The sequence below is a fragment of the Hyperolius riggenbachi genome, chromosome 2, assembly GCF_040937935.1.
Source record: "Hyperolius riggenbachi isolate aHypRig1 chromosome 2, aHypRig1.pri, whole genome shotgun sequence".
NCBI classification, from domain to species: Eukaryota; Metazoa; Chordata; class Amphibia; order Anura; family Hyperoliidae; genus Hyperolius; species Hyperolius riggenbachi.
Genome location: NC_090647.1, coordinates 450,911,132 through 450,923,415, shown reverse-complemented (window position 1 = coordinate 450,923,415; position 12,284 = coordinate 450,911,132). Strand labels below are relative to the sequence as shown.

At 41.6% G+C, this 12,284-nt stretch overlaps 1 protein-coding gene across 2 annotated transcripts in view; it reads left to right on the top strand.

Annotated features, from left to right (window-relative positions):
* The first annotated feature begins 263 nt into the window (after window positions 1-263).
* Window positions 264-12,284, top strand: part of ACOT9 (acyl-CoA thioesterase 9) — a 45,041-nt gene continuing 33,020 nt past the window's right edge. The window contains exons 1-5 of one of the 2 annotated variants that reach the window (XM_068270054.1): window positions 264-367; window positions 1,791-1,888; window positions 6,107-6,133; window positions 11,876-11,921; window positions 12,009-12,179. In XM_068270054.1, coding sequence (XP_068126155.1) covers window positions 351-367; window positions 1,791-1,888; window positions 6,107-6,133; window positions 11,876-11,921; window positions 12,009-12,179 — 359 coding nt within the window. In that variant the 5' untranslated portion in view covers window positions 264-350. The remainder of the gene's footprint in view (window positions 368-1,790; window positions 1,889-6,106; window positions 6,134-11,875; window positions 11,922-12,008; window positions 12,180-12,284) is intronic. The other variant, XM_068270055.1, reaches the window with a different exon arrangement.

The following is a 12,284-nucleotide window of genomic DNA, read 5'->3' as shown; positions in this document are numbered from 1 at the left end:
AAACTGCAAATACACGACACGACACATTTTCACAAAACAATGGATACTATAATAAAAGCATTTCCCCACTCCGTGCCCATTTTCGTGGGACTCAGTCACAGACCTCTGACAGAGTCAGTTTCTGCTGCAGCACACACAGAATAGCAGCATTCCCTCCCTCATGAAACAGTGCATGCCATGATTGCACTAGCCCAGTCACATGACACCGCCCCATGAGTAGTATGGGAGGACAGACTGACAGGCAGCCAGGAATACGTGGGCGGGGCCTCCGCAGCGCTGTAACATTTCGCTGCACTGAAGAAGCGTGAGGCTACTTGCGTACTGTAGGGAATCCCGCGCTGCCTGCCAATATGCTGCTGTCACTAAGGTACAACATTACAGGCTGTATACAGGAAGCGGTGCCCCGTGCTGCACAGCTTTGGTGCAGAAGGGTGGGGGATGGAAGGAGGGTGGTGGTCTCTGGTCTGTGCTGGGCAGAGCAGGAAGCACAGGCAAGGACGTGGATGCTGTGTTGTGCCAGGCAGGGTGTTGGTTGTATGCTCGCTGACTGTGCTACAGGAATGTCACAGCACACATACCAGCTGTCTTACGTCAGTCTGCAAGCAAGTGCAGTGTGATGTTGCCTAGCATGACCACTTATGTGCTTGATAGTGTGTATCACATTGCTACATTTTGTCATTTATGTATCTTTAATAAAGTTTTGTCACACTGGTTTTTGGACCTGTTCTATTTTATTATCACCATTAGAAATAGTGGAAACAGAACAGTTTTTCCTAAGCAGATTTGGTGGTGGTAAGGGGGTCTTGAGGATGCACCTATCATTGCTTGAGATGCCAAGTGCACCCAAACTTATGCATGCCAATCTCAGCATGTTGCTTCCAGGGTCAGCTGAAACAATAGGCAAAATCTGGATCTGAACGTGGCTTTTGCGCAGATGATGGCAAGATGCTGCCCATTTACTTGAATGGGCAGCGCTTTAATGAACAGTGTTGTGACTGGTGGTAAACGTCCGTGTGAACCGCCCCTTTGAACAGCAGCTGCCCAAGGCCTGGACCTTTGTGGCCTTTCCAGAATTCTGGCCCTGCCCCTGGCAAAAATGTTATCAGTCAAACAACCACTGGTAGAGTAGGTTAAAGTCAGGGGTGGACAAGGGGTCAGCATACTTGAGGCCAGGAACCCCAAAGGAGCGCTTTTCTGAGTGCTTTGTGATCTGAAAAGCTCTTGCTAATGTAATGAGGTTGTGATCCCACTTGAGCGATGTGATTTTATAAAAAGCTCGTTAGCAATTGCATTAGCAAGAGCTTCTTTAAATCACTAGTGCCTAGAAAAGGCTGCTAGTGGGTTTGAGCCCTGAGTGTGATTTGTAAAAACCATGGTGTGCAATGTTTTTAATGTTTAATTTTTTTTTCCTGCAGCTCTGTTTTGCTGACTGTGCTGATGGTGTGGGTTTTATTTTTACACTGGAGGTCCACTTTAAAATGCATGTCCTGTAGTGAAACCCTAGGTCAACATCAATTGCTTTGTCAGGGCAGGAATGGTACACGTGTATTGCCCCATATCAGTGGACTGCAGAGAGCATTACACAGCTTATGGCTGCAGCAGACAGAGGGATTTTTGTTCAGAACTCTGCTAATTATGCAGGGGTTTCCTGCAAGGTTCTCACCCCTCATCTTGGTTTGTGGTACCTGTGTTTTAAATGAGATGGCTGATATTGGTAGCATACATTGCAAACTATGCCTTGTCCTCTGTTTATCTTTGTATTTTACCTCTTGTGTGTGTTTTCTTTACAGAGCTGGTGTAACCTGTAGGATGACCAGGCTTCTCAGCAGATCACTGAAGACTGCCAGTGCAATGCACTCTCAGGCACAGCTGCCAGACATGAGTGCAGGTAATATAAGGCAACTGAATGCTAGCTGAAGATGCCAATGAAGCAGTCAAGATATTGAGGCTAATGTAATCAGATATTTTGGATACCTCAATCAGAGCCAGTAATAGTCAATAAATAGTTGGTGCATTGGTTATACAGTGCATTAGCGTCACCCTATGAATCAGAAGTCAAAATAAATAGCCTGCACTCCTCTTCAAATTAAGCTGAAACCATTTTTATTCCAGTGTTTCGGGACATTCGTGATCCCTTTATCAAGGACAACAATACAGTGTTAAGCCTTGGGCCCCAGTCCTAAGCTCCAGCACTTACAGAGTGATGTGTCCCGTCTGATAGCAGTGGCTTAATGCACTAGTAGGTTGATGCACTAGAAGCCGGTATACTTGCCTTGTGCATGACAAGTGTATCAGTACTTACACCATTTGAGTAGCATGTGCTGCGCAATTAGCGTGGGCCAGGTTACTTGTGTAATATGCACATTGCTACAGTAACATGTTACACAAGTAGCATAATGCGCATTACCATAGCAATGCTCATTACCCAAGTACTGCTAATTGAGCAACATGCACTATTTAAATGGCGTAAGTACTGTAAACTTGCTGTGCACTATCTACAAGAAAGTCAGTCAAAAGCAAGAAAGTTTTCTGGGACGTTGCAGTGGATTGGTGTTCAGGCTGTATATTACTTAGAAAAAAAAGCACAAAAAGCCCAGAATATATTCAGTACATCTGCGAATGTCTGATGTTTGTACTGACATATAACGCCCTTATTTTCAACTGGTAGTGGTATTGGCAGACAACCAGTACTGCTATGTGTATGTCAGTAGCTTGCACCTTTGCAAACCTCTGTCTAGCATACTGGGAGGAGTCCTATTTGTACAAAATCAGTAAACCTATTTCGGGAGGCTTATGGAGGTTGTCCAGGTACGTGGATGACATTTTGGTGTGGGATTTCTGAGTCCTTCATACAGTTCACATCAACAAAAAGGACACAAATACGGCTTTGATGACTGTTATATTACCAGAGTCATTGGAAACTGTCCACCACCAATTCCATCCTTAGAAGAGACAGTTTTCACTTAACTCATGTTTTGAAAGCCCTCCCCCACGGGGAGTATTTTAGGAGGGCTCCACCACAGAATTCATGCCTTATCACTTGCCACATCAGATGCATAGTATACATTATCTGGTACACCTGTAAAAGATTCTAGATTGGCAAGACCATTGGACCCCTAAAAACTAGAATACTTCAGATCGATCAGGAAAGGGAAAGGCAGTACTGCCTGATTGAACACGTAAAAGAAGTACATAAAGGGGACAGTGGAGTTCTCACCTTTGCTAGATTGTTGCATGTACCAATACGAAGAAGAAGGACGTTCCAGAGATCAAGGGAAGAAGCCCTCCTCATCAAAAGTAATGCTATGGGCCCTCTAGGTGTCATTGGCCATAATGATCTGGTATATTTCTCAGACCCATAGACTGCCCACATCTGTTTCTTTCTCCCATGAAGTTAATATTACCCTATGTAGTAATACTCCCTTTTCCCATCCTGCTAGCCACTCTGTTTCCCCCAACTATCAACTTTCTAATGTATTCAAATAGACTTGTTGGAATTCAAATGAAATACATTACCTTGATGTTCTTGACCAGGAATGGTCTGGCTTCTGTGGAATACAGCCTCTTCTTACCTTCTGCTATTCTGTTTTCTCATACTTACCTCATAACCACATTCCCATCTTGCATGTTTGGATTGGCTTTCCTACTTGGTTCCACTCACTTCACACTACGGCCCATATGCAATTAACTTTTTCTCCTTAGTTTTCTCCTAGGAGATAATTTTTCATGTTCCATTTAAAATAACTTTTCCGCACTCTGCATTCGAATAGGAACTTAAAAGTGGGTGAACAAGTAGTGTCAAAATTATTTATCGTGACCAGGCTATTTTTTACAATTTAGGCCACTGCAGCTTTAAGGGCTCGCTGCAGGGCCGTACAACTCAGCACCCAAGTGATTTCCCCCCCCCCCTCTTTCTGCCCACCAACAGAGTAATCTGTTGGTGGGCTCTGATTGGTGCTGCAGTGTTTGTTTGTTTATTTTTTGTATTATTTGATCTATTTTTTTGAATAAATGTACCTATTTTTTATTATTATTTTTCCTGCCACCCTCCCCCCGCCAGTCCCCAGTACAGCACTGCCATAGATTGCAGCGCTGTACAATGTAAATAGACAATAATTGTAGTTGAATGGTCCTGGAGCTGCCACCGCGTCCACAACAATCGGCGTGGATCGGTCTTCAAATAGTTAAAAGGCATTTTATTGACAAGTTTGAAAATATTGTCTAGGAGAAAACTCAGGAGAAAAAGTTACGGTAATTGCATATGGGCCTACATGTATAAATGCTGTATGACCCATCTCTCGTGGATCTATACCTGGCAGCTTTTTCTGCCTTATGGACCCAGCAATCGCTGTGGACAGATGTGATATAGTGTCCGCTGTGTCCTAATTTAGGAACAGCACTCTAGAGCAGTGTTCCCCAACCCTCTCCTCTAGACACTAATTACACCTCCTGTGCATGTTTGTGGTTTTCTGCAAAACATTTAATGGTGGTCGCCCTTGAGGACAGGGTTGGGGAACTCTGCTCCAGAGGAACTCTTAATCCTATCCAACAAACCCGCAGGTATTGTCTTAAAGCTGTGCTTCTGCACAGCTATTAATCCGTCACTTGGCAATGCTATGTCACAGCTGCGACCACTATAAGCCACTGCTGATTACATGTAACTTTGGCAATAGAAGGCGGGGATTTGTGGGAACAGTACGCATAACTGAATGCCCATTAATAGTTTAACCACTTCCTGCAAAATGGACGTTTATAAATGTTTGTGCACTTTTAGTACTGCAAATAGGACGTTTAAATAACTTGTGCATGTGCGCGTGCATTTGTCCCCTTTAGCCCATGGCAAGAAGTGGTTAAGCATCACTTACTGCTGCCAGGGCCTCTTTCTCCAGTGTACAAATTAATGAGCACAAGTGATTCATCTGTGACATCCGCTCATTTTCTCTGCTTTGTTACATTGTGTCTGCATACAGTGGCACAATTACATGATCATAATGTGTACAAATGAATGCTGGAAAGTATATCGTAACAAGTTACTCCTGCAGCTGGTAACATAATGTACAGCCTGGTGCGAGTGCCACGATTTGTGTTCTGTTTTAATGTAAGTCGTGTGTTAAATTACAGGTGCAGCTGTGAATCATGACTGTAAAATGTTTATTGTAACATTATGTAAACACAGTGCCCAGCTTGTCATCATTGGAGCCCTAGGCTAAATGAGGATACTAGTTAAACATACTGTACATTCACAAGAGCTTGTCGGCAATTTATAAAGTTGATAGGAAATTGAGAGCAAGTTGTCACAGTAGTATTAATGAATATGGAACAGTCTACACTAATGTATTTAAAAAAAAATCCCTGTCAATACGAGCAAACAACTGCTAATTTACTAACCTAAGCCTTCATGCAGGGCCAGATTTACCATAAGGCACTGTAGGCTTGTGTCTTATGTAGGAGAGGTGGCTCCCCTCCCCAAATGTTCACCTACCCCAGTGATGTGCAAACTTGGCTCTCTAGCTGTTAGGAACTACAAGTCCCACAATGCATAGCGGGAGTCTGACAGCCACAGTCATGATTCATAAAGGTAAATGCATTGTGGGACTTGTAGGTCCTTAACAGCGGGGGAGCCAAGTTTGCAGATCACTGGCCCTACTTTTTTTTTTTTTGGTGGGGGGGGGGGTGTACTTTATATTGGTGTGGGCGTACATCTGGCTCCCTATACCGGGGGGGGGGGGGGCAGATCCACTACTGTGATTAATGGGGTTACCGAATATGGGGAAGATCTGGCTACCTAGTCTGGGGAGGAGGGAACCCCCAATAATGGGGGTGGTGCCTGAGTTGAGGGGTGGGGTTTAGGGTGCCAGAACATCTAAGCCTACAGGCTCCTAAACTGAAAATCTGGCTATGCCCTCATGGTTGTCCGATATTATGATACTATGTTGCTGATATTATGTACAGCGCTACAGAATATGTTGACGCTGTATAAATAATAGGTGGCAGTAAAATGGGACATTTTATGAACATTGGAGTTGTGTGCTTTGAATTAATTCACTTTTTTTTTTTCTTTTCCTTCTTTGTACTTTGCATGTGTAAATGTTGTTTTCCTTTATAGGATGCATACCAGTCCATGTGAATAATGGTTTGTGGTAACTTCAAGCATTTCATAGCATTCGCCTTGCTTCAAATCCTATCTGGAGTGAAAGTTAAATGATAAGATAGATATATCTAATACATGACTCCCACAATTTTATTTTGTGGTTAGAAGTTAAAAATCTAAATAGGTTTTAAGTTTTTCGTCTGTGGTAATTGAAGACTTTAATGTTTTTTTACAGCTCTCATAAAGAGAAATGTTTAACTATTGACTTATTTAATTTGTTCCCTGCCCTTAGTGTTTTTCTGCCATGGAACAGTTTTGTACCCTCTAATTAGTTATCCATGACAGACAGACGGCAGAGAAAAGTGTGATTTACAGCCCTGAATTTTTTAATCCTTACAATGAGAAAAAAATACAGGAACACAACTTAGTTCTATGTAGGATTGGGACTATACATGCACATTTATCTCATCATGTGACCTGACACTCCAGGTGCCCTGTAAGCATCTTTCCCCTGGTGCATTTTGTTCTGCCTCTGGATCATGAGCATACATGATCAAAACAAAGTGTTTATCAAGCAGATTATGAATCTATCAAATTGTAAACCTTTACAAAATTCTACCCTGTACATGGAGCGCACAATTCTTCGTTGATGTGATTATATTGCAGATTTACACCTTTTAATACTTAAAATTGAAATCACAAAAGCATATTGCTATTGAGGTTAGATGACTAATGTGTACTACGTATATATATAAAATATATATATTTCAGTTCCTGTAATTCTGTGAAAATAACACAAGTGGACATCACAATAAAATCAATTGTATTGAGCACAATACATTACATCTTACAGAAATGTGTATTTTCTTGTGTTATTATAAGAGATTAAGGAATCATTTATTAATAATAAAGAATTGGTCCCCTACAAGTTTCCAAAATTTTCAAAACTAATGCAAAGTTCTTTTCTGATTGGATAATATAGCAGGCAGGAACGTCCAGTGATTGGGCAGCTTTATCTGCTGGGGTCTCTATTTTAAGTGCCTTTGGGTCAGTCTATATCAAGAACTGCACAACATATCCTTTATGTACAATTTCAGATACGCTTGTATCCAAATGTGACCAGCATTATGGAAACCTTGTACTGAAGATGGTTTTCTACAGCTTTTCTAATATATCATTGGATTTCTTAGCTGTTACAGCAGCTTTGTGTAATTAAAATTCTTCACAGTTACCTGTCCAAGTAAAGGGGCCCATACACTGGTCGATTTCAGCCATAAATCAGAAATAGATTCTATCAAATTCCCCATTCGATCGATTTGTGGCCGATTTCGATCGATTTGATCTATCTGACAGGATGGAAATTCTAGGTCAATCTGCTGCTGGCAGCAGATTGATGGCCCATAGAGTTGCATTGGATCTAATGGTCCAATAATGCATTTAGATCGATTTCCAATAGATTTCATTCTGAAATCTATTATCCACAAGAATCCAGGAGCACACAACCGGCTGCGAAAGAGATGGCGTGCCCAGGTCCTCACCCCGGTACCAAGGGGTCACAATATAACGTCCACAGCAAAGGACCGGCACCACACAATGTGATTATAGCTCTTTGTATTTATTTATAGCAGCATAATAGCAACAGCATGAAAGCAACAACAGACCGCTGTTTCGGCCTTCCTAGGCCTTTATCAAGTTGCCTTATGGTCATGTAACAAATAGTGACACAAATACCCATATATATAGTGCATAACACAGCCCCTAAGAACCCAATAGCCAATCATGACAGCGTAGCAAAGGCGGACCTGATGGGAGACTAACAGCCGACCAATAAAAGGCATGTATTTCAAAAGGTCACTCACCAATCAGTGTAAAGAGAAGAATCCCCGCTGTGGAATCTCGGAGAACGAGCGCATCATAGCGGACGCCGCCGCCTCCATCCACGGAGGTCGGCGGCATGACGTCAGAGTCAAGTGACAAGTCACATGACTCTACCAGCTGACGCCCGCCGACCAATCCTGTACGCCCAAACATCTCCATTATCCTCACCAGCCTTCGCATAATAGCGGTGGGTGGTGCTGGAGCGGCCCAGTAAGTCCGCCCATGTTACCATAGTAACCAGACGCTCACAACATTAAAGGCCGCAGCACTCACCACACCAGCTGCGAAGTTAAAAGGGAACTCCTGTCTCACCAAACCAACGCTGTCATGTGGCCTATAAAGATAAAAACAAAAACACATTAAAATACAATCACATAATAATTACAGAAACAATACAACGGACACAAAAAAATTAAATACAGAAACTCAAGTCTAACTCTCTATTAAGTCCTGCCCGCCCCATGGCATCCAGTCTCCTAATCCACCCCGCCTCCCTTCTCAATAATTCTTTTTTCTTGTCTCCACCCCGCCATTGGGGTGAAACCCCATCAATGGCCATTACCCTCAATTGAGAAACCTGATGACCACAAGCACTAAAGTGTTCGGATACTGCCTGTCCCACCGTATGATTTCTAATAGCAGTTTTATGGGCAGAAATCCGCATCTTGAGACACTGAGTAGTCATTCCAATGTATATAAAGCTACAGGGACACTTTATCAAATATACTACATAATCAGAATTGCACGTATAGTGTCCTCTAATGTAAAACTCAGTGCCCAAGGTGGGATGTTGAAATGTATTGCCCCTTATGACACTGCTACACATGTGGCATGAGAGGCATGGAAACATGCCTCTCCTGACAGATTGAGACTGCTGCACCGGTGCCGATTTAACACGCAATTTATCTCGCAGATTGGGGGCCCGACGATACGACATCATGGGAGGACATCTAAATTCGGGCACCCTCGGGAAACCATCCCGAAGAAGGTGCCAATGTCTCCGTAATGATCTAGCCACAACATCACTACAAGTGTTGTAAGTGGATACAAAAGGGATACGCGGCACTCCCTTAGCACCCGGTCTGCGACGACATCTGTCACCTTGTATAACTTCCTTGGGATAGCCCCTAGAACGGAACTTATCCGATAGTTCAGCTCTACGAACGGCACATGCAGCAGGATCACTTACTAGCCTATCAACTCTAGTGAATTGACTTCCAGGTATCCCATCCCTCACTCCCTTGGGATGAAAACTCCCATAGTGAAGGGTGGAATTCCTGTCCGTCGGCTTAATGAATAAATCAGTTGAGATAGTCCCCTGTCTATTACAGACCAGGACATCAAGAAATGAAATTTGCTCCAGATCCCAGTTGACCGTAAGTTTAATACTGGGACACTGCTGATGGATCTCCTGGATGAATGCATCCAAGGTACAACGCGGCCCCCTCCATATGCAAAACACATCGTCTATGTAACGCCACCAACAAAGGGCATATTGGCGATACATTCTGAAATCTATTGGAAATCTGTTCCTAGTGTGTGACACACATCAGATAGATTCCTGTCAGATTGGACTTAACAGGCATCTGCCAGAAATCTATCTGATGGTCGAATCTGCTGAAAATCTATAAGTGTATGGCCACCTTAATAATAAGGTAGCTTCTCCTGGATACCCCTTTCTATTTAATGTTTATGCATTTCTTCAGAGCAAAATTCTAGTTCTAATAAAGCGATTGCACAAGCCACTTACTTCCACTAGAAGTCTACCTTGTTGACTTTATTATGCAAATGTGAATTACTCAGTTGATGGTATCTACTGTCTTCAAAATGTCTAGGCAAACATAATAAATAAGGATCAAGATATCCACAGCGCTAATAAAAAGAAATTACACTTTTTTATTGGGATCATAAATTACAGTACATCAAATACTGATCTTAAACTTAAAAGCACCTTCCCCTTTAAAGGAAACGAGTAAAATTATTTAAAATAAACACATGACATAGCTGCAAATTAATATTACATACAAATCTCACTGTCAGTTCTTCTCAGAAGCTTACCGTTTTCAACTTACAGTGATCCCTTTCAGTTCTGACAATATTTTGTCAGAACTGAAATATACCAGTTGCTGTCAGTTATATATCAGCAGCTGTCAGTTACAACTGAATGTGCAAGGTAATGTCCATGTTTCCCTATAGCTCATGTGGGTGATATTACAGTTTAACAGTATGCTGACCAGGAAGCTGTTATGGGGTAATGGCCATTTTTAAAATGGAGGACAGCGAATTACATTGATCACAGTGGACAAATGGGATGCAGGAGAGGAGAAAGAGATTGAGTAGTAGACTACACAGGAAGTAAGTATGACCTGAGTGTGGTTATTTTGACTTTTTATTTTCAGTTCAGGTTCTCTTTAAATGTCAATAGCCACCATTCATATACACATACCACAAACTTTGTACCCTCACTGCAGTGAGTAAAAATTGAAATAAAAACAAATAAATGGCACTGCTTAGGGATGGTGTCTTCAGTTTGTCACAGAAAGCCTCTTTCACATCACAACCAGTTTTCCTTTTTCTTTCTTTTGCCAAAAATGTGCTCCTCATGATCCTTGAGTGCCTTTCCTGTCTGAGTTGTAGTCTCTAGACTTGAGTTGTAGACTGCAATGGCTTGATATGTATAGTTATAGCGGTCCTGCTTGCACAGCAAACAGTAAAAAACACATATAGTCGCTAATGCTTGGTAGACACCATGCAATTTCCCGTCAGATCGACGGGTCAAATCGATAATTTCCGACAGGTCCGATCTGATTTCCGTTTTTGTTTTGTTTTTTTTAATTGATTTTCTGATCACATCTATACAAAATCGGGAAAACATTTGGAAACCATATCGGACCTGTCGGAAATTATCGATTCAAACAGTTTTTCAGGTTTGTGTCTGTGTGTTGCTGGGTTTGAAGTAAACAGTGATATGAATTTTATTAGAAAACCCCTACAGTTGCTCTGACACCCCAGCTACACATAGAAGAATTATTAACATCTCTGTAATAATGTCAGTTAGCTAGACTGTTGATCAAAGCAAGGGGATTGCCTTCATTTTATACAATCACTTCAACCTTGTTGCAACCTTATTAGAACTGAAGAAGATGACTGGTGGAGTGATAGCACATCCTAACTAATACAGAAAGTTGTCCAGTTGAAGATACTACCTATTATCTATACTCAATGAGGACATTATTGCTATAATTTAGACTGAGATATTAGTTGTACATGAAGATATCTTCACATCATAATGGAACTTTTAAATACAAATTCAGCCAACAAAATGCATTTTTGCATGCGCCACTGCACCTCTCATGCCTGCATGTATCCGTGTCTATTGAATATCTTTCCCTTTTTACTATGCTGTGAGGCTTTCTATGGTGCTTAGGGAACTATTTTTTTAATAATTGCTTGTATATGGTTTTATGGGTAGAAATTGGTAGATGGGTTAGTTAGTTTGTGTCTAGTGGCTATCCCAGAATTATCCCTCCTATCAACCAATATTCTGTGAAGCTTTTTGGCCTGCACATCTTTGTCATAAGATGTTATCCCCATAGTAATCTGCGTATATACCTTCAGAAGCGCAGGTTAGAAGTATGGGCAATGCTATAAGTGCAGCAATTGAGTGTATATTGCTTATACATAATCTTCATTCTCACACTTCCCTTGTCCTTACTTGCAGGAGGTTACTGGAGTCACCCTGCAATATAACACATTAGTGACTCATTTTTAAGAGAATTAATTTAAATCGAAGTCTGTTTTCCAAATGCTTCATTTCTCTCCTTCATTTTCCTAGTCCTGCCTTTGGGATGTTTCTTCTCTAATCCTGTTCTATTCCAAAAATAACTGATGGTCTTTTGCTTCTAGTTCGTAATAAGTTGAGGGAAATCGTTGGAGTCTCTACAAACTGGAGGTATGGTTGTCTTCTATGCTTTGTGAATTTGTTGGCTAGAATTTTGCTACTGGTAAAGATTTTTTAATGTAATCTGCATTTTTTTAGGGATCATGTTCAAGCCATGGAGGAACGGAAAGCTCTTCAGTCATTGCTGGCCAAGAAGCAGGAAGATCTTCCTCCACGTAGAATGAAGGATAGTTATACTGAGGTTATGTTACCACTTGGTAGCCAACCAGAAATACGAGAAAAATACCTGAATGTGGACAACAAAGTGCGGTAATACCAACTCCTCAACCTTGCAAAACAGTTTTTAATGGCTCTACAGAGAGATTTTGTTGGATAGAACTCCACTAGTCACCAATATGTCATTCCAGTAAAGTT